Genomic DNA, 21,902 nt, shown 5'->3' on the forward strand with positions numbered 1-21,902 from the left:
GCTCCTCGGGATGGGGGGTGCCTAATCCTAGAGCCGCATTCCAGGATAAGGGGGGTGGGGAGAGGCTGGGCCGGGGGAGGGGCAGGAAAGAGGGCTATAAGGGCAGCGGCCCAGGCGGGCGGGATCCAGGCGGGCCATGGCGGATGTCCCCGGGGCACAGCGAGCGGTTCCCGGTGGCGGCCCAGAGCCCCGGGACCCCCTGGACTGTTGGGCCTGCGCTGTTCTTGTAACAGCCCAGAATCTGATGGTGGCCGCCTTCAATCTTATCCTGCTGGCGCTGGTGCTAGGGACCATCTTGCTACCCGCTGTCACCATGCTGGGCTTCGGCTTCCTCTGCCACTCTCAGGTGAGCGTGCGCGCCGGGGTGTGCGTGTGAGTGTGAGTGTTGGTGTGTGGTGATGCTGGCGGTGGAGTCTATGGGCCACAACTTCAACCCGCCTGGGCTGTTTCCACCCCGTGCACAGTACGGCCCGGTCGGCTTGGGCCTGACGCCTCTTCTCCCACAGTTCCTGCGCTCCCAGGCACCCCCTTGCACCGCGCACCTGCGGGACCCCGGTTTCACGGCGCTACTGGTCACTGGATTCCTGCTCCTCGTGCCGCTGCTCGTGCTTGCTCTGGCCAGCTACCGCCGCCTCTGCCTGCGCCTCCGCCTAGCCGATTGCCTCGTGCCCTACAGCCGAGCCCTTTATCGGCGTCGGCGCGCCCCGCAGCCGCGGCAAATCCGGGCCTCACCAGGGTCCCCGGCCGTTCCCACATCAGGAAAGGTCTGGGTCTAATGACCCTCGAGTCAAGAACAACCCTGACGGCTGCCCTCCCTCTTATTCGGCCCAAGGACTTGAAGCCCGGCATCTTCCGACCTGCCCTGCCCCTACCCCTGCCTGAGCGGAGTCCTAGCATCCCCTTGGGAGCAGCAGCGTCAGTGGACCCAATGCTGAGGAAAGCCCCCACATCCCGGAAAACCCACTTTCCTTTCACTACCCACATCTCAATCCTGAACATCTGGGCTGGAACCTGCACACCTCTCCCTCAGCCCCGTCGTGAATGGGACAACAATCTCGTGCTCTCTTTTTATGGTGCAGCTCCTCCAGTATTTCCGGGGCTGGGGGGCGGGGCTGGAGGGGAAAGAGTGTCCACGCATCAATAAAGATTTAACGAACTGAACGTGCTCTGCGAACAGAGAAGTGGCACAAGTACTATCACCCCTGCCCTGTGCCGAGGAACAGGAAACATGTGCCAGGGCTACAAATGAGCAGAGAGGAGCATCCTTCAGCCCCCCTGGCCTTATCGCTTTTGTCCGTTCTTCCTGGCCAGACCTCAGAGATCTGTTCCTGACCCCAGGCACCTCCCCATCAATAGAGTGGAGGGGGCCCAGCCTCGGCCGCCTGCCCTTGCTCCCCTTGGGGACCTGAGCCCGTTCTCTGACCCCAGCTTAGAGGAACTCGGTGTTGCCAGGCCGGGGTGGGAAACAATGGGCCTTCCGGAGCAGGATGACACCCCCTCCCGCCACAATTCTGGAGCAGCAGCGTGGGAGGGAAGATGCAGGGGCCCACCCTGGGGCCTGTTGGTCCGTCATTCAGCCCTGTACCGCATCTCTACCCTTGAACTTGAGAGAACCTTTGGCACCCCTGGACATCTCGGTTGGGAGAGGAGGGTTGAGGGTGCTCCCGACTTCAGATGAGCCCTTTCCTCTAGGGATGGGGTGTGCTATCCTGCACCGGCATCCCAGCTACACACAGACACAGGCCCATTCGGTCATAAGTTTAATGAAGTCTGAAAGGTAAGCGCCATCGTGGTCACAGATATGGAGGCCCGGTCAGACTCTCCCTCTGCACCTCAATGGAAACGATGTGGTGTCCGGGTACCATGGCCAGGCCCAGCACACGGGGCTCCCCGGCAGAGAAGGAATCTGGAAAGAAGGATCAGAGCATCAGGGAAGTAGGCCAGAATCAGTCCCGCCCCTCTGAGCCACGAAAACGAGCCCCAGAAAACAAGGGTTGCAGCCAGGCCCTTAAGGGGAAATGCCTTGCGTAAGGTTCCGCCACAGTCCCAGGCGGGTGTGCATTCCCCGGGCACTGACCCGACGGCTTGAGGAACTCCTGCGCCGAGCCCAGGATGACATTGCAGTCACGGTCAGTGCAGAGGAAGCAGCCGACCAGTGTCCGTCCATCTGTCATGCGAATGCGCATAGTCTTGTTTAGCAGCGCCTCTAGCTGCTGCCGGGCGCGCGCAGCCGCCGAGTCCTCGCGTTCTCCGTCCGAATCCTGCGCGGGGTGTAACAAGCGCTCAGACCGCGCAGCCCCGGCTGCCCGCCCGTGGAACCACAGCTCCCGGCAGCCCGCGGGGCGCTCACACAAAGCCCAGAGGCTGCCGGGAGCTGCAGTTCCCCACCCCCTCCATCTTGCTGCTTGACTGCCCCTCAGTCCCAGAACCAGAGCCCGTGCTAACCCCGGCACTGGAGCTGCTCTGACGCCGACTGCAACAGCCATTCTCTTCTCGTAGCAGCATGGTCGGTCCAGCTCCGGCCATTTGCCCGGAGGCCTCCTCTGGGCCTTTCAACTTCCTAAGCACCTTTCAGGTTGGGTGGTCCGAGATCTCGCGAGCGCTCCCGACCTCTTCCCTTTCGCGAGATCACCTCTCCTCCCCGTCCTAGTCTCCTCGGCAACGGCAGAGATCTCGCGAGCTTCTCCTACTTCTCTAGCGCTGTGGCTCACTGAAGCGTACTACGCCGGATGTCTTAAGATATCGCGAGACCTTTACCTCTAGTTTCTTACACATCCTTAAGAAACTCTGGAATTTAGCGAGAATACATTCTTTCATACTGCCTCCTCCCTTGTTTTTCTGTCTCGGAGAGATAGTCTGTCCTAAATATCCCATGTAGCCCAGGCCACTGAATTAAAACGGAGCGCATTCGTTCTCTGCCCCCCCCTAACTCCTGAAAGCGGCGCAACTCAATTACTCGATCCTTACATGCCCCACGCCGGACTCATACTACGTTTCCCGTGAACACGTGCAGTCCAAACCCCGCCCCTGATATTTATCTCAGTGGACGGTGGCTGGAAAAGGACAATGGTTTCCATGTCAGCGGATAAACGCTCTCCCCTGGGCTCCCGGACGCGACGGAGGTCGTAGTAGTAGTGAGTACGTGCTGAGGAGCAAAGGAGTAACCAAGAGATCCAGTGACCGACAGAGCAAGAGCCATGTCGCGCCGGGGCCTGGTGGCTGGGCCAGACTTGGAGTATTTTCAGCGTCGCTATTTCACGCCGGCGGAGGTGGCCCAACATAACAGGCCCGAAGACCTCTGGGTATCTTACCTGGGACGCGTGTACGACCTAACGTCATTGGCACAGGCATACAAGGGTAAGGGCCACACGTTGGTCCGGGGCTGGAGTGTGTGTGTGTGCACGGGCGCGTTTGCCTGGTTCTTGAAGGGCTAGCATTGACAGTGGCTGCTCTTTTCAAGGGAACCTGCTGCTGAAACCCATCGTGGAAGTTGCAGGCCAGGATATCAGCCACTGGTTTGATCCAAAGACCAGAGACGTGAGTTATACTGGAATCTGGGATTGTGGGTAGAGGCAATGGAGAGCGGGGATGGGAAGGAAAGGCGGAGGCTAGCCAGAGCCTAATGACTGCTCTGACCCCAAACCCTCCTTTAAAGATCCGCAAGCACATAGATCCGCTGACCGGCTGCCTGAGGTACTGCACCCCGCGGGGCCGCTTTGTGCACGTTCCGCCTCAGCTGCCCTGTTCGGACTGGGCCAACGATTTTGGGAAGCCCTGGTGGCAGGGGTCGTATTATGAGGTGGGGCGGCTGTCTGCCAAGACCCGGAGCATCCGCATCATTAACACGCTCACGTCGCAGGAGCACACACTGGAGGTGAGAACTGGTGACAAGGAGCAGGTTAGAAGGAATGGGGAATCCCAGCAAATCTCCAGGCCGATCTTCAGGGCAACATTTTTTCCATAACCGGCGGGAGTGTATTTTCTGTCCTTTACATTGAGGCAACTGAGGAAAGCACAGCACCTAGGTCCCCAGGGTTGGGAATTCTAGGAGTGTCTGGGTCACAAGGGGACAAGAGACTCCTTTATAAGCCCGGGAACAGCAGTTCATGTATCTTAGTGATGGTGGTCCTTCGAAGCTCTTACATGCCGTTTTGGACAGCAATTGAACTTTCTTTTTAATCTACTCTATTGCATGGATATAGTGAGGGGACAGTTGACCCTTTATGGCCATCTGGTAGTTAGAAGTGGCTGCCATTAAGATCTGTAGGACTTTAGGGCCTGTTCATTGCATGCTGGAGTTTCAGCTTTTTTTCTGGGGCCGCAGAGTACCTGAAGCTGCTATCTGCCAAGGGAGGCACTTTGATCCCAGTGTGTGTATGTGTATACTCCATCCAGAATTCTGGGGGTGGGGTGCTTCTGTGTTCTCCAGGTGGGGGTTCTGGAGTCCATATGGGAAATCCTACACCGCTATCTCCCCTATAACACACATGCTGCCAGCTACACGTGGAAATATGAAGGGAAGAACCTGAACATGGATTTTACCCTGGAAGAGAATGGGATCCGGGATGAGGAGGAAGAATTTGACTATCTCAGTATGGACGGTACACTTCACACACCTGCAATACTTCTGTACTTCAATGATGATCTCACGGAGTTGTAGGAAAGGAGACGTACACTCGTGTAGACTCAAGACTTATTTCGAGTTTGGCTTTTTCTGTGCCTTGAGGAAAAGTGGTGGGGCTGAGGGGTGCCTGGACCTAGATCTCCATTCGTCTCCAGGAGCTAGCCTGTGCCCTTCTGAAGTGTAAAGGCCCTATTCCCTGCCTTCATTACAGTTTGCTCTGAGAAAATTAGTGAATTAATCTTTAGGAATGATACAAGAAGATCAAGTACTTTGGTTTAGGGAGATGTAGAAGAGGATAGTCAGAGTTCAGGCAGAACTGTTTGATAGTTAAGAGAGAGTAGTTCTACAGGGGTGAGGGATGGAAGGACTTTTTTGGCAATGATGGAAATGAGATGTCTGCAGGAAGATGGGGTTTACAAAGACAGGAATAGGAAATGTTTATCATTGACCATACAAAGCTGGCTTATCTTACTTGTAGAAGAGTGGCAGCTGAAACCCAAGGGAAAGAAAGGAAGTGCGTCATTATAGGCAATTCAGGCTAGATATTATACTAGGTACTTCATATACCCTCTTTTTTTTTTTTTTTGCCCCCAACAAAGAGAAGGGGTCTTGCTCTGTCACCCAGTCTGGAATGCAGTGGCAAAATCATGGCTCACTGCAGCCTGGAGCTCCTGGGCACAAGTGATCCTCCCATCTCTGCCTTGAGTAGCTGGGACTTCAGGTGCATGCCACAATGCCTAATTTTTTAAATTTTTTGTAGACACAGGGTCTCGCTGTGTTGCCCAGGCTGGTTTCAACCTCCTGGCCTCAAGTGATCCTCTTGCCTCAGCCTCCCAAATAGCCTCTTCAAGACAACTACCCCATAAGGTGGATTACCATTACTATTTTACAGATAAGTCCTTTGAAACTTTGAAAAGTTTAATAGCTCAAAGCCACACTAGGTAGTAACCACTAGAGCCAGAATGCAAATTCAAGTCTGCCCAACTCCAAAGTCCATGTTCTCTCGATATAAAGGGACCATCTCAATGTCTAATCTCATGTTAACATTTGTAACCACTGCTCTCAGCAAGTATTTGGGATGTGGCTTTGTCCTAGGATCCTTGCACAATAGGATATTATGGTCCTATTGTATAGTTAGCAGTTATTGTCTCTGGAAGGGAGTTTGCAGAGTTCTCCTGTGGCGAAGAGGCAAGGAAGGCTAAGTGTCAGTTAAGCAATAGCTATTGGGGCTACTTCTTTGTTAATCCCATACCCCAGATTTCTCTCCTGACCTTTTTGGGGCAAAGAGGTGGGTATTTACTAACTTGAGGGAAAACTAGAGTGGGGAAAAGGCTGGCAAATTAGTGACACTTTGGCGAGGGAGAAAAAGGAGGCAGTTTGCCACTTGGAAAAGATGAGGAAGACAGGGTTGCAAAATGGTGACTCCAAAAGAGGGATCTTGACAGGGGTAATGTAAAGAGAGATGCTAACTAAGTCAGAAAACTCTCCTGGTGACCAAAAGAGAACCACTATTGGGGGTAATGGCTAGATTTGGTCTCCTTTAACTTAAGGAGGGGAGATTTGAGAATGACAGACAGGTGAACTTCCTGGCAGCAGCAAGCAAAAAACAAATCAGGAAGAGTTTAGTGTGTCTTCTGGCAGGGGACACCAGGGCCCAGCACAGGAGAAGGTAGCCCCTGTGAGATACTGGTGGGCTATATAGGTGTTTTCTGAGGGGCTTTGGGAGGCATGAATAAAGGTGGAAACATTGCTGTTGGCTTCAGCAGTATCTGAATTTACTGTGAGATGGAGGGTTTAAATCTAACCCCATGGAATGCAGGAGTCCATGAATTATCTAAATCCATCATTTTGATCTTTAATCAACTCTGCAATTATGTGTACCTTGTTTGCTCAATTAAACCCTGAACTATTTGAGAATGAAAGCTATGCTGTTCCTCTAGTGCAAGCCTCAGGGCCTGTCCTGTGCCTACAGGATGTCCCCATTCTGCCAAAACCTGTCCCTCTTCCAGAGACTCCTACTTCAATGCCTCTTGCTAGAAACACATCCCTTTCCTCACACATCCAGTCACTCATCAAGTGTAATCTGTCTCCTAAATATCTCTGGAACCTATCTTCTTTTCTCCAAGTTACCATCACCTCTTGTCTAAACTGCTACAGAAACTTCCTAACCTGTTCTCCCATTTCCACCTCTGACTTCCATGCTGCAATGAGAGTCAGCTATGAAAAACAAACCTAAACATCGAACTTTCCTTAGCTTCTTCAGTGGCTTCCAACTGCTTTTGGAATAAAGTCCTAAATTCAAAGACCTTGTATAAATCAAGCTCATCTCGCAACACCCCTCTTTGTTCTCTATGGCCCAGACACACTGGCTTTCAGTTCATTACATGTCTTGCCTCAGACCCTCACACACTGTCCTCTCTGCCTGCAACACTCTTCCTTTCACTTTCCACCTAGCTGATCCTAAATGTTCCTTCCTCAGGGAGGTCTCTTCTGATTTCTTGGTGGGTCAAGACTTTCTGATAAATTGGTTAGCACCATGCATTTTCCAGAGTTTTTATTACAATTGTAAAATTATGGCTGTAATAGGCTGGCTGCGCTGCTAGATTGTAAGCTCACAAGGGCAGAGATCTTGTTTACGTCTTGCTCACTGCTGTATTCTCACTGCTGAGCACACAGTTGCAGCTCAATAAATTTTGAATTAACTCAAATGTTAAGTGAACTCATCCATCTATGACCTAGTGGGGGGGATGTTGTGTCCTAGTAGGCAAGGAAGGACCAAGAAATAGGATGTCTGGTTTCTGTGCTATAGTCTGTATCCATAGGATTCACTTTCCTTGCTTCCCCAATATCCAAAACCAAAAGTTATTCCATAGAGGGTCTCTGGCCAGGCGCTGCGGCTCATGCCTGTAATCCGAGAACTTTGGGAGGCCGAGGCATGGGGATCACCTGAGGTCAGGAGTTCAAGACCAGTCTGGCCAACCTGGCGAAAGCCTGTTTCTACTAAAAATCCAAAAAATTAGCCGGGCGTGGTGGCACACACTTCTAATCCCAGCTACTTGGGAGGCTGAGGCAGGAGAATCGCTTGAACCCGGGAGAAGGAGGTTGCAGTGAGCTGAGATAGCACCATTGCATTCCAGCCTGGGCAACAAGAACGAAACTCCATCTAAAAAAAAAAAAGAGGGTCTCACCAGATTTTTTGGGGCCAATCCATCTGTCATTTCCCCATATGGCCACCAGGTGGCTGTAATTACCTATAGAGTCAGGGAGACAAACCTGGAGGGAAAACCCTTCCAAAGTTAGGATGGAAAGGTGGCCCTTGGAGATTTATAAGGGGGAGGGAAGGACAAGAAAACAAGGAAAAACCACATGGCCTCCGTTCTATTAGCATTAGGTTTATGCCTGCTTTTTTTTTTCTCACAAGCACATGGCAGGAAAGGAGTGCAGTTAGGAATTCATGGGCCAGAACAAAAAGGGGGTCCTGAATACAGGTATGGGAGTGTATGGGGCAAAGTATGGAGCTGAAAAAGGGATAAAGACATCACAAATTTTTAAAATAATAGAATGCATTCATTTATTAATACTTAAAAAAAATCTTTCCAGTAGGCACTGCTTTGTTCTCTAAATAGCCAAGTGGATATTTGCATAAGGAGTATGTAAATAATGCTTTAGCCTAAAACCCAGAAAGCAAACAGAACATGATTGCAGGGTCCAAGTCCTCTTGTGGTAATCTCTTTTGTGTTAGAGGGTGGTGGGTGAAGGATGGAATGCTGAAGGGAAGGCTGTCGTCCTCAGTGAATCACAGCAGCTTCAAAGGACTCAACTGGCAAGATTTCCCACAGGTGAGGTCCCTACATGCCCACATTACTGGGGGTCATAAAGAGGCATATGTTCCTTGTAGGAAGCTTGCCTGCTCACTGGGATAAAGCATGCACACACGAAAAGATAAATGAACATAGTACATGATAAAGGCTTAAGTTATGGTATAGAAAAGTTTCTACCCTTACAGCAAGTCACAGGTGGATTACTCACCTGGCCATCCTGAAACTGTTTCTAAATACTCTGTGTGTGTGTGTCTGTGGATGTGTATTATTTTTGGAAAACGGTGCTATAATTTTCATCAGATTCTCCAAATAGCCCAACCCCCCTACTCCTACTCCTGAAATAGCACGCACACACACACATACACAACAATAATTTAAAGAGCCTCAAAAGTAAGATATCAAAAGTGATAATATAATGTGGTCCCAATATTCTGGCATCTGTCTCAATGGTCTGCCTCAACCTGTGGCAGAACCATGGCAACCCATGGCAGAAATTCCTAAAGCTTTAACCTTTGGGGCTAAATTTATGACAAGTCTCAAGTGTTTTACTACTGTACCAAATGTTAATCTGGCTGTACCTTGGAGCTGAGTAAAGGGATCCATCATTTGGTCTTGATACTATGACATCCAATCATACATCATGATAAGGTTAATGCATCCAGCCCTGCAGCTAAGTTTAGGGAGGCCACATGAATGGGCTGCTGTTGGGAGAACAGCCACTTGATCATGGGTCAGTAGAGTACATGGTTTGGCTGGAAGAGTGCACACAGAATTAGAAACCTGACTGATCTTTATCCTGGAAGCCAAAGATTAAGGATTCAAAAATACAAATGGATATGCACCCCAAGTACTAGGTATTCTAGGCACACCGGAAGTACTAAAAAGAAAAACCCAAAAAGCTGGTGAATGAATAAGTGAAGTGAATCCATCAAAGTGGGGATGGGAGTAAAGGCTTAAGTGCAGTGGTGTGATCACAGCTCACTGTAACCTCCAACTCCTGAGCTCAGACAATGCTCCTGCCTCAGAGGAGCACCACCATACCTGGCTAATTTTTTATTTTTTTGTAGAGACAGGGTCTTCCTATGTTGCCCAAGCCGGTCTCAAACTCCTGGCCTCAAGCAGTCCTCCTGCCTAGGCCTCCCCAAGTGTTGGGATTATAAGTGTGAGTCACTGTGCCTGGCCAATATTTTAAATAATTGTGTACCTGGACTGGGTGTGGCAGCTCATGCCTGTAATCCCAGCACTTTGGGAGGCAGAAGACTCACTTGAGGCCAGGAGTTCAAGATAAGCCTGGCCAACACAGTGAAACCCTGTCTTTACTAAAAATACAAAAATTAGCCAGATGTGGTGGCAAGTGCCTATAATCTCAGCTGCTCGGGAGGCTGAGGCAAAATGGCTTCAACCCAGGAGGCGGAGGATGCAGTGAGCCAAGATCACGCCACTGCACTCCAGCCTGGGCAACAGAGTGAGACTCCATCCCCCCCAAAAAAAAAAAAAAATTATGTGCATGAAGCAAAGTTTGTGTTAAGTACTTGTGTGTAGAATTTTCTACTTGTGGTGTCATGTAAGCATCTAAAAGTTTCAGACTTAGGAGCATTTTGGGTGTTTGATTAGGGATGCTCAGCCTGTACATACACATACCTATATATAAACATATTATGAATAGAGTGAAAGTACTATAAAGACACACAGAATCATATGAGAGTGATGGCTGAATGATCAGAGGCATGTCTGAGGAGATGCTCACATGGCTCATCTGTATTACCTGTAGAGCTGCATTTACCAACGTTAATCCTCCCAACAAACTTAAGGCATAGGTACTATTTTTATTTATACTGAAAAACAACACTGAAGCAGAGAGAGGTTAAGCAACTTGCCAAAAGTCATACAACTAGTAAGTACCAAGGTAGTCATAGCCCATCCAACTAACATACCGCCTGCCTGCACGTCAAACATAGGATGCTATTCTAGTTACCCACCACTGCAGTATTTTGCCAATGAATCTGCAATATGAGTAGGGCTCAGCAGGGACAGCTCACTTCTACTCCCAAAGGTGTGAACTGGGGTGGACTGTTGGGAGCTGGAGGATCCGCTTTCAAGATGGCTGTCTCACATAGCTCTCAATGCTGACTATCAGTTTTTCTCCACATGGGCCTCTACACAGGGCAGTTGGAGCTTCCTCACAGCATCCCAAGAGAACCAAGAGGAAGCCGAATCATATGACCTAGCCTCAATTCCAAGGGGAGGGAACTAGCTCCCACCTCTCAGCGGGAAGAGTCTCAGAATTACACTGTAAGAAGAACATGTGTGATGTGAGACATAATTGTGGGCATATTTAGAAAATACAATCCACCAGAGATGCACTGGAGGTAAAAGGGGAGTATCCAGCCCAGTCTACGGTGGAGTAGAGGGGTGGTCTTTGAAGAATTGTGTGTAGGGGAGATAGGGCATTGATACTTGAGCCTTTCTTGAAAGCCTAGGTTGGAATCTTGGCCCTATCATTTATTCAATTCATTAAAATGATACTGAGCATCTGTCAGGCACAGTCCTGGAAACTGTGGATACAAAAATTAATGACACAGTTTCTGTCCTCTAGGAGCTTACAGTTTAATGGGAGATTCACAGAAGTTTGTGATTCTCTTAATTTGTCATCCTGCTTCCTTATTTACACAGTAGCCATGGGGAACTTTTCTTTTTTGAGACGGAGTCTCACTCTGTTGCCCAGGCTGGAGTGCAGTGGTGTGATCTTGGCTCACTGCAAGCTCTGCCTCCTGGGTTCACGCCATTCTCCTGCCTCAGCCTCCTGAGTAGCTGGGACTGCAAGCACCCGCCACCACGCCCAGCTAATTTTTTTTTTTTATTTTTTATTTTTTTTTATTTTTAGTAGAGACGGGGTTTTACCGTGTTAGCCAGGATGGTCTCGATCTCCTGACCTCGTGATCCGCCCACCTCGGCCTCCCAAAGTGCTGGGATTACAGGCGTGAGCCATTGCGCCCGGCCGCCACGGGAAACTTTTAAAGTTCCCATGTTAAAAGTCTTCAAAGGCAACCTACTTCCCTTAAGATGAACTTAGAAACCCTTACCATGGTCCAGAAGGTAAGATTTGGCTCTTTCAGGCTCTTCTTTGTCTCCCACGTTGGCCTTTCAGTTTCCAAAATGCCCCCCAAGCTTTGCATCAGAGCCTTCCTACATGCTGTTCCTCTGTGTGGAACAATCCACCCGCCACTCTTCAGTTGGCCACCTGGCTCCTTAAAGTTGCTTAAATGACACTTTCTCTGATACCTCCAGTTATGTCAAGTCCCTTAACATGCCCTCCCCAGGGTGTTCTGAAATGTCATAATTATAATTAAAATATTTAGTGTAATTCACTGTTTAATGTCATTTTCTTCCCTTCTTAGACTGTAAGCACCATGGGGCAGGGGCCACAGCTCTCATTTGTGAAATACCCAGCCCTAGCCCAGTGCCCAGCCCAGAGCAGTCACTCAATACATACAGAATGAACAAATATTTGGTGAATGCTACAAAAGAGCTAAGTATGAAACACACATCAGGAGAACCTAACCCAGTCCAGGGGGGACCAAGCCTTCTGGGGAAGTATCATCTCAAGCTAAGATTTGAAGGACAAGGAGGAGTCAGTCAAGTGGGGAGCACAAGGGATAGGTGGAGGAGAGAATGCTTCCTGCACAGGATAAGTAGCAAATGCAAACGTAGACTGGAGAGTGTGGAGAGCTCGGAGGCAGAAGGAACTGCAGCATGGTAAAGCTAAGAGGAAAGCGGGAGGCGGGGGAGGGAAGCCAATGAGAGATGCTGAGCCAGGCCAAATCATAGAAGGCTTTGTAAACCAGGTTAAGTTTTTTTTTTTAATTGAGACATAATTCACATACCCTAATATTCACCCTTTTATAGTGTACAATTCAGAGTTAAGTGTTTTATGTTTTGTTTTGTTTTTGAGATGGAGTCTTGTTCTTGTTGCCCAGGCTGGAGTGCAATGGCATGATCTCGGCTCACTCAACCTTCGCCTCCCGGGTTCAAACAATTCTCCTGCCTCAGCCTCCCGAGTAGCTGGGATTACAGGTGTGCGCCACCACACCCGGCTAATTTTTGTATTTTTAGTAGAGATGGGGTTTCACCATGTTGGCCAGGCTGATCTTGAACTCCTGACCTCATGATCTGCCCATGTGGGCCTCCCACAGTGCTGGGATTACAGGCGTGAGCCACTGCACCCGGCCCAGAGTTAAGGGTTTTATAGAGAGAATCACAGGATCAGATTTTCATTTTCAAAAGGTGACTTGACTACAATGTCAAGAGAGAAGGAAATGAGGGAGAGAAAGTGGAGACAGAGAGACTGGCCCTAATGCAGTAGTCCAGGTGAGATCCAAAGGCAGCCAGAACTAGGTTAGTGGCAGTGGAGATCGGAGATGGAATGAAGAGAGAATTGCAGGACTTGATAATTTGGGTAGGGGTCTAAAGCAAAGTGAGGAGTCAAGGATGACACCCGTGTCTGGCCTGGATGACTGGGAGGATGGTGAGTCCACTGGCAGAAAAAGGAACTGCTGGAAGAGGACTTTGGGAAGGAAAGTGATGAATTTTTAGTTAGCTGTATGAGGTAACTCCGGCATGCAGGCACATGTCCAGATCTTATTGGATATATAGAACTGGATCCTGAAAGACAGCTCTGGGCTAGAGTTATAGGTGTGGGAATTATTGGCAGATAGCAGCTGTAGCCAGTCAAGGATCAGATCCCCTTAAGGGCGAAGTGTAATCTGCACAGAGGTTTGGGGAGGAGAAAAGGACACCGCAAAGGAAGAGCTAGAGGGTGAAAGAGGCCAAGCGGGAAATGTTGCCACAGAAGCCAAAGCGAGAGCACAGAAGCCAAAGCGAGAGCACAGAAGAGACGGGAGCGGCCAACAGTATAAAGTGCTGCACAGAGGTCACGTAAGATGAAGACCTGATTTGTTAGAGAAGCCAGGCTGCACTTGGACAAGGTGTGCATGGGATATTCTTAGAAGAAATCTAACTGCAGAAAGGAGGAGTGTTCTGGCTTTATAACCATGCACAGAATATTTAAATACCTTCCTTTGGATTCCATTTCTTCAACCATAAAATACAGATAATAGAAAGTAAGATGACAGTAGGGCAACAGGCAAGACCCAGGACACGGTCACCCTAAAAAGATGCTACCTTATAGTGTTGTTGAGAAGATTAAATAAGGAATGGGAACCTGCCCAGCACTATAAAGAGTCCTTGGAAAACACACTCAGAAAACCTTAATTTTCTTTCCCATTCCTTGTGCTAGCCATTCTTTATTTAGTAATGAATCCTCCCCTCAGGATTTTGAGATTTGGCATTTTTCAGCATCCAGGTAACATCTGTCATGATTAGAAAATTACAGACCGTATCTGTGACTAACATTCAGTTTCCAACCCAACAATAGTGTTTATTCCTCCATTAGGAGAAGTTTTTGAGTCAAGTAAAATCTGGTTTGTTTCATATCATGCCAGAATTGAGCTTCTTTATACAGTGATGGAAAGCAAGGGAATGGGGCCAACTATTGGGAGAAGAGTAACTGAAGTCAGTCCTTTGCTCCTAAAGGATTTTAAGGTGCTTAAGCTCATAACTCAGGTTGTGAATCTTCTCACCTTGCAATCATCTTCAGTGAATCTCTGAAGAGAGAAGTGGCTAACAGTAAACTTGATGGTTTAGAATGCAGCTACCAATTATCGAGTACCTTATTACAGCCAGTGCTTTATGTAAGTTAGCTCACTTAACCCTCACCACAACCCTTTGAGATAGGCATTAATACACCATTTCACAGATGGAGGAGCTGAGACTGGAGGGATAAATAGCTTGCCCAGGGTCATAGTTATTAAGTGGCAGAGCTTGGATTCCAGGTGCTACCTTTCTGACACCAAAGCTCAAACTCTTCCTCTAATGAAGTGAGTGGATAACTTTATTATTGACTCTGGGATACATTTTAGGAGTTCTACAGTTTTGGAATATAGAATAACCTGATTTTTAATGTACTAATTATATCTCATTCAGTCTGAAATAAAAATGATTCTCAGTCGAGTGCAGTGGCTCATGCCTATAATCCCAGCACTTTTGGAGGCCGAGGTGGGTGGATCACTTCAGGTCAGGAGTTCGAGACCAGCCTGGCCAACATGGTGAAACCCCATCTCTACTAAAAATATAAAAAATTAGCTGGGCGTGGTGGTGGACGCTTGTAATCCCAGCTACTTGGAAGGCTAAGGCAGGAGAATCGCTTGAACCCAGGAGGCAGAGGTTGCAGTGAGCCGAGATCACACCACTGCATTCCAGCCTGGGTGACAGAGCAAGACTCCGTCTCCAAAAAAAAAGAAAAGAAAAAAAAAATTTTCCTTTACAGACTGGAGTGCTAGATGGTGAAAGGGCCCAAGAGCAAGTGAAGAGGTAAGAGGAAGCCAGTGTGGGTTAGCATTTCCCATGACAACTTTATAACCTAAAGGATAGTTAATCAGCTGGGAAAAGTGTGCAATTCTGCTGGAACAACTGGGGCTTGAAAACAGATGAAAAGCAAGATACTTCTAGCTGGCCAGCCAACAGAAAACTATTAAGAAATTGTTAAAAAGCAATGTCAAATGGGAAAAAGTTTGGTTTTTGCCATTTTGTATAGGATTATTTGGTTTCCATGACAGTGGTCAATCGAAGAAGATCTACAGCTGGGCATGGTGGCCCCTGTGCTTGTAACCCCAGCTGCTCCAGAAGCTGAGGTGGGAGGATCGCTTGAGCCTGGGGGGCAGTTGCTACAGTGAGCTGAGATCATGCCACTGCACTCCAGCCTGGATGACAGAGCAAGACTCTGTCTCAAAAATAAAATAAAATAAAATAAATTTTTAAAAGCAGATCTAAAAAACTTGCAGAAGGCAAAGACAATTACAACAATTTTAGGCTTACATCTTCCTCCTTCTGATTAAGATGATATTCCTTACTCACTGAGAGCAAGGAAAAGGATTTAGCTAAAAGGCAGCAATAGAAGGATGAGCAGACCAGATAAATTCTTTTAATCAATTAAAAAACAAAAAATATTTTAATTGAAAAGATATATTGCAGTATTTGGGTTCTTTATTAGGTACTGGAGGTACACAGAACTATTCCATAGCTCAGAAGTTGAGTTACTTCTATTTTAAAATTTATTTATTTTGGCCAGGCACAGTGGCTCATGCCTGTAATCCCAGCACTCTGGGTGGCCGAGGTGGGCGGATCACCTGAGGTCAGGAGTTCCAGACCAGCCTGGCCAACATGATGAAACCCCGTCTCTACTAAAAAAAAATACACAAAAATTAGCCTGGTGCAGTGGTGTACGCCTGTAATCCCAGCTACTCGGGAGGCTGAGGCAGGAGAATTGCTTGAACCTGGGAAGTGGAGGTTTCGGTGAGCCGAGATCGTGTCACTACACTCCAGCTCAGGTGCGACAGAGCAAGACTCCATCTCAAAAAAAAAAAAAAAAAAAAAAAAAAAAAAATTGTAGAAACGGGGTCTCACTATGTTGCCCAGGCTGATCTTGAACTCCTGGGCTCAAGTGATCCACCCACCCCAGCTTCCCAAAGTGTGGAGATTACAGGTGTGAACCACCACACCCAGCCAGAAATTATTCCTAAAAAGATGCCACACCATCATATCGAGCTAAGCACATCTAGAAACAAATTCATTATGGCCTCTTAAAGCCAGCTTCTTTCTCAGTTGCTATTAACAATGTCCAATTCTTGAGCCATCACTTCATCTAATTTTCTTTTTTCAGTTCTACTATGGTCCATGAGTTTAGGCATAAATGCCCACCTCTCAAAAGCTCTGACCTTGAGCAAGATACTTAACCTCCCTTTGTCTGTTTTCTCATCTGTAAAATGGGTATTAGGATACTTTCTACTTTATAAGGTTATTGAAAGGAGTGAGTTAGTACATATTAAGTACTTAGATAGTTCCTGGACGCAGAGTAAAACTCAGTAAAAGTCAGCAATCATCATCCTACTGGTTCATCTTTTGTACATATACTTTACTATTTTTGTATTTTTTTCTATTGGTCTTTTTCTTATTGTTGATTTCTATGACATGTTTATTTCATCAAGAATACAAACACTAGCTCGCTATCTTCCTTTATACCCCCTTACTCCTGCTGTTATACAATACTGGAGGAATCCTGGAGCCAGTACCCAACCCCAGCAGCTTCTTGATCACCGAAGAAATAGGAAGTAGATCTCTGGTGGGCCAGTTCTAAAACGTTCTTCTTTCTTTTTTTTTTTTTTCTTTGAGGTGGAGTCACTCTGTCGCCCAGGCTGGAGTGCAGTGGTGTAATCTTGGCTCACTGCAACCTCCACCTCCCGAGTTCAAGCAATTCTCCTGCCTCAGCTTTCCAAGTAGCTGGGAATACAGGCACGTGCCATGATGCCCAGCTATTTTTTGTATTTTTAGTAGTGATAGGGTTTCACCATGTTGGCCAGGCTGGTCTCGAGCTCCTGACCTCAAGTGATCCACCCACCTCGGCTTCCCAAAGTGCTGGGATGGCAGGCGTGAGCCACCAAGCCTGTCCTTACAATCTTCTTGTCACTCTGGAAACCCAGTCTGTAGTTCTTCTTTGGCCCTTTCAATAATTTTGTAAGCCCTGGTTTCCTGGATAAAGTATCTTTCTGAGCTAGAGTAGTTTCTGTTATCTCTGAGCTATATTACAGCACACAGTATTTACTGAATAAAATGGTCTGTCATAAATGGCACAAATATTTTCCTAGCTAGTCTTTTAACTTTATGATGTTTTCTTACATAGTAAAATTTAGTTTCATTGAGTTAAATCTATCCACGTTTTCCTTTAAAGCATCCACATTGATGCTTGTTGTACACTTAAGGCCTTTTTCACCCCCAAGATCAGGAAAATATTCACCCACACTTTTGATACCTCATTCTAGTTCTCTAAAAATTTTTTCGGTCTTGCTGAATTGAGCAGAATTACATTTTTTGTTTTGTTTTGTTTTTTGAGACGGAGTCTTGCTCTGTTGCCCAGGCTGGAGTGCAGTGGCACAATCTTGGCTCACTGCAACCTCTGCGTTCAAGTGATTCTCCTGCCTCAGCCTCCTGAGTAGCTGGGATTGCAGGCAAGCGCCACCATGCCTGGCTAATTTTTGTATTTTTAATAGAGACGGGGTTTCACCATGTCGGTCAGGCTGGTCTTGAACTCCTGACCTTGTGATCCGCCCACCTCGGCCTCCCAAAGTGCTGGGATTATAGACCTGAGCCACTGTGCCCGGGCAATTTTTGTTTTTAATGTCACTATATAATCCATCTGAAAACTACTTTAGTAAATGGTAAGGATCTACCTTTTATATTTTCGCAAACAGTTTTCCATTTATTGATTATTCATCATTATTTATCAATAATCCTTTGCCCCACTGATTTAAAGTATCACCTTTGCCATATATTAAACACTTAAAGCAGTCAACAGGTATTTACAGGGTGCCTAATGTGTGCCTGGCCGTGTGCTAGACTGATAGGACAGTGGAGAAGGGTGACAGGGCCCCTCCTCTCTGGAGCCTAATGAGAAAGATAAAGGATAATATGGTAGCACATAGGAGGGGCACCTATTATAAGCTTGGAGAGTCAGGGGATTTTAGTGCAGGCCTGCTTACTGTGTGTCAAACACAGTACTAACGACCTTAAAAGTGTAATTCCATTGACTTGGTAATATTAGGGCTTCACAAAAAGACATATGTTGCCATTTTAGTTGAAGAAACTGAAACTCTGAGAAGTGGAAGCCGCATATGAACCCAGACCTGTCTCCCAGGCCCAGGTTCTTAAGTACCATGGCTGAACACTAATCCACACAGCACTGCCTCTTTGAACAGGGACTGACGAGGAGGAGCCAGAGAGGCAAGGGAAAAACCAGGAATGCGAAACTACAGACATCAAGCAAATTCTTTTTTCAAAAAAGGGGTGGTCAAGTGAAGAACTAAGAACATCCTCTGATTTTTAGCAACCAGGAGGTTGTTGGTAATTTGGTGAAAGCAGCTGTAGTGGGGGCAGAGGGCTGGAAAATGAGTAGGAAAGTAGACACTGAGGGCAGTTAATGCTTTCAAGAGGCTTGGCTGTGAATGGACACAGTGCGGTAAGGTGGCAGCTAAAGGGGTCCAGAGTATTTCTTTCAAAGATAAGGAGATTTGAGCACATTTTAATGTGGTTGGGAAAGAGCAAGTGGAATCGGAAATAAAGGACTGAGTTAGAGGATCGCTGCTAACCATTAGTCCCCAAGAAGGTGGCAGGGGTGAGACTAAGAGCCCAAGTATAGGGATTAGCTTCAGACAAGACAGGAGGAAAGGATAAAAGGACAAATATGGATAGAGTTAAACATGTAGTTGAGTGTTGGAATTTCAAGGGAGTTCTCATATGATAATCTATCTCCTGGAAGTAGATAAGATTTTCTATCCATTATGATATTAAAATGAACATATGTATCCTGTTCTTTAAAATGAACTAGTATAAGGAGAAGGTTTTGAGGAAGTCACTGTGGAGAACTAAAAGAAAGCTGACTAGGAAAAAGGATTCCTGAACAGAAACACTGGTCTGAATGGTCATGGTGTTTTCTTCAGCAGCCCTTTGCATCCTGGGTGTAAACAAGCAACTAAAGTAATACAAGGCCAGGGTTTGCAGGAAGGAAAATAAGAAGAGGGCACCAAGACAGTGGGAGAAGCGTGGTTAAAATGATAGACCATGGAACTTAAGCTGGATAGGAAAAGAGGTGAAGATGGTATAGCTGATTAAGAGAAAATGAGGAGCTCAGGGACTACATTGTTTCATGGTGGGCCCAAGAATAGAGTAGAAGTAAATGAGGGGGCTAGAAGTATAGAAAGTTGTGGCCTAAGTTGGGGGTTTGAATTTAATATTTCAAAAGTAAGTCCAGAGATCGGGCCAGAAGTGGGATGGCTAGAAAGGTCTCTGGAAATAAGGGAATCAAGGGACCAAAAAGTCTGGGTGATGAATAGATCATTCATGTGGATCCTAAGGTCACCCAAGATGATGGCAGGACTAAGCCAGGTGTCAGTCTTCAATGAATGAATGAAATGTCAGGAGGTAAGTAGAAAACAGTGAGGAAGAGAAGGTAAGAAGCACACAGCAAGACTGCTGCAGCCTTGAAGAAATAGGGTCTTCTTACACAAGATGAGGGAATCTGGAGGCAACAGTAGAGATAAACAATTAGCCAGGTGCAGTGGCTCATGCCTGTAATCCCAGAACTTTGGGAGGCCAAGGTGGGTGGATCACTTGAGGTCAGGAGTTTGAGACCAGCCTGGCCAACATGGTGAAACCCCATCTCTACTAAAAATACAAAAATTAGCTGGGTGTGGTGGCGGGCGCTTGTAATCCTAGCTACCTAGGAGGCTGAGGCAGGAGAATTGCTTGAACCAGGAGGTGGAGGTTGCAGTGAACCGAGATTGTGCCACTGCACTCCAGCCTGGGCAATAAGAGCAAAACTCCATCTCAAAAAAAAAAAAAAAAAAAATTACGGATATGGTGGCTCACACCTGTAATCCCAACACTTCGGAAGGCCACTGGTGGGAGGATCGCTTGAGGCCAAGAGTTTAAGACCAATTTTAACGACACAGCGAGATCCCATCTCTACAAAAAATTTTAAGACTATCCAGTTGTGGTGGTGTGTGCCTGTAGTCCAGCTACTTGGGAGGCTGAGGCAGGAGGAAAGCTTGAGCCTAGGAGTTCGAGGCTGCAGTGAGCTGTGATCACGCCACTGCACTCCAGCCTGGGTGACAGAGCAAGACCCTGTCTCTAAAACAAAACAAAACAAAACAAAAAACCCTCCGTAAGTAATATTTTAATGGTTTCTCACAATCTTTAATTGATATTTAACTTCCTCACTAAAACTGGCTTTAAAGGTGACCAAATGACAAGTATAATACTTTTCTTGGTTTGTACTGTTTTTTTTAGAGACAGAGTCTCACTGTGTTGCCCAGGCTGCAGTGCAGTGGTGTAATCATAGCTCACTGCAGGCTCCAGCTCCTGGGCTGAGCTCTTCTCCTGCTTCAGCTTCCTGAGTAGGTAGGACTACAGGCATGAGCCACCATGCCTGGCTAATTTTTAAACTTTTTTTGTAGAGATAGTCTTGCTATGTTGCTCATGCTGGTCTTAAACTCCTGGCCTCAAGTGATCCTCCTCTCTTGGCCTCCCAAAGTGCACTGGGATTACAGGTGTGAGTCACTGTATTGGCTGGTTTGTATTAAAAAAAAATTCAGATAGAATTAATATACCTTATTCACCATTTTAAAGTGAATTCAGGGGTTTTTAGTGTATTCACAAGGCTGTGCAACTATCACCATTATCCAGAATTCCAGACATTTCCATCACCCCCAAAAGAAACCCCATATCCATTAGCAGTCCCTCCCATTCTTCCCTTCCCTGAAACCTGCGCAACCACTGATCTACTAGTTGCCTATTCTGGACATTTCATATAAATGGAATCAAATAATATGTGGCCTTTTATGTCTAACTTCTCTTACTTAGCATAATGTTTTCAAAGTTCATCCATCTTGTAGCATGTATCAGTATTCCATTCCTTTTTTACGGCTGAATAATATTCCATTGTATGGATATACTATATTTATCCGTTCATCAGTTGATGGATATTTTTGTTTACAATTTTTGGCTATTATGAATAATGCTTCTATGAAGATTCATGCACAACTTTATGTGTGGACATATGATTCAATTATCTTGGGTGTACACTTAGTATTGAAATTGCTAGGTCATATGGTAGCTCTATATTTAACTTTTTGAGGAACTGTCAATTTGTACTCTTCTTGATTCCCATGAAGCATCTAGTATCAATGATCATGCCTTCCTTCTGAAGCTGTCTGCTTACTCTACCATAACAACACTACCTGGTACACTTACCACTTGAACAACTTGTTTTTCTTTGGCTTCTCCTCTCCCCACTCCATCCTTCAAAGTTCCCCCAAGGTTCTGACCTCTACTCTTCACTGATACACTAAAATTCTTACCCTTTAAAGAGGTACCAACTCCTACTATAACCTATCATGAACTTACCACTCCAGCCATATGAGGTCTACATACTACCTACTAAATTCTTTCTTATCCCACCTAAACTGCCCTTTTTTTTCCTCTTTGCTATACAAATCTCAGTTATTTGGGAACTAACCTCAAATGCAACTACATATGAAAGTTATTTACTTGCTTCCCCCCTCCCAACCAAGAAAGAGCTTTCTTCTCTGAATGCTGATTTTACAGCCCATAACCATCATCACAATCATATATTGCTACTTAGGTTTTTATATCTGTTTTAAGTCTTATCTCAAAAAATGTCCCTCCTCCCCTCACCTAGTCAATCTCTTGGTCACTAAAAAATTTTCAAATTGCTTTATAAGATGTACACTGAAAAAATAATTTCCCCTTCTCAGTGGCAACTACTGTAG

General features: G+C 46.5%; 3 protein-coding genes across 6 annotated transcripts; 2 read left to right on the forward strand and 1 right to left on the reverse strand.

Moving 5' to 3' along the window:
• The first annotated feature begins 9 nt into the window (after window positions 1–9).
• On the forward strand, window positions 10–1,161 carry TMEM88 (transmembrane protein 88). The gene is made up of 2 exons (XM_002826982.6): window positions 10–346; window positions 507–1,161. Exons 1-2 carry the CDS (start codon window positions 137–139, stop codon window positions 774–776), a joined length of 480 nt encoding a protein of 159 aa, XP_002827028.1. The 5' UTR covers window positions 10–136; the 3' UTR covers window positions 777–1,161.
• A 586-nt stretch (window positions 1,162–1,747) lies between these two features.
• Window positions 1,748–3,041, reverse strand: NAA38 (N-alpha-acetyltransferase 38, NatC auxiliary subunit). Of its 2 annotated transcripts, XM_024234350.2 has the most exons (3): window positions 2,446–3,041; window positions 2,078–2,261; window positions 1,748–1,906 (listed from the first exon to the last, which is right to left on the reverse strand). In XM_024234350.2, the coding sequence occupies exons 1-3, from the start codon at window positions 2,524–2,526 to the stop codon at window positions 1,794–1,796; spliced, it is 378 nt and encodes a 125-aa protein (XP_024090118.1). In that variant the 5' UTR covers window positions 2,527–3,041; the 3' UTR covers window positions 1,748–1,793. The 2 variants fall into 2 exon arrangements, with proteins under 2 accessions (XP_024090118.1, XP_024090117.1); XM_024234349.2 differs by having other exon boundaries at window positions 2,078–2,486.
• A 4-nt stretch (window positions 3,042–3,045) lies between these two features.
• On the forward strand, window positions 3,046–12,258 carry CYB5D1 (cytochrome b5 domain containing 1). Of its 3 annotated transcripts, XM_054535235.2 has the most exons (5): window positions 3,181–3,357; window positions 3,461–3,537; window positions 3,656–3,874; window positions 8,367–8,463; window positions 11,330–12,258. In XM_054535235.2, the coding sequence occupies exons 1-5, from the start codon at window positions 3,198–3,200 to the stop codon at window positions 11,383–11,385; spliced, it is 609 nt and encodes a 202-aa protein (XP_054391210.1). In that variant the 5' UTR covers window positions 3,181–3,197; the 3' UTR covers window positions 11,386–12,258.
• Window positions 12,259–21,902: the final 9,644 nt, after the last annotated feature.

Source organism: Pongo abelii, chromosome 19, assembly GCF_028885655.2.
Source record: "Pongo abelii isolate AG06213 chromosome 19, NHGRI_mPonAbe1-v2.0_pri, whole genome shotgun sequence".
In the NCBI taxonomy this organism is placed as follows: Eukaryota; Metazoa; Chordata; class Mammalia; order Primates; family Hominidae; genus Pongo; species Pongo abelii.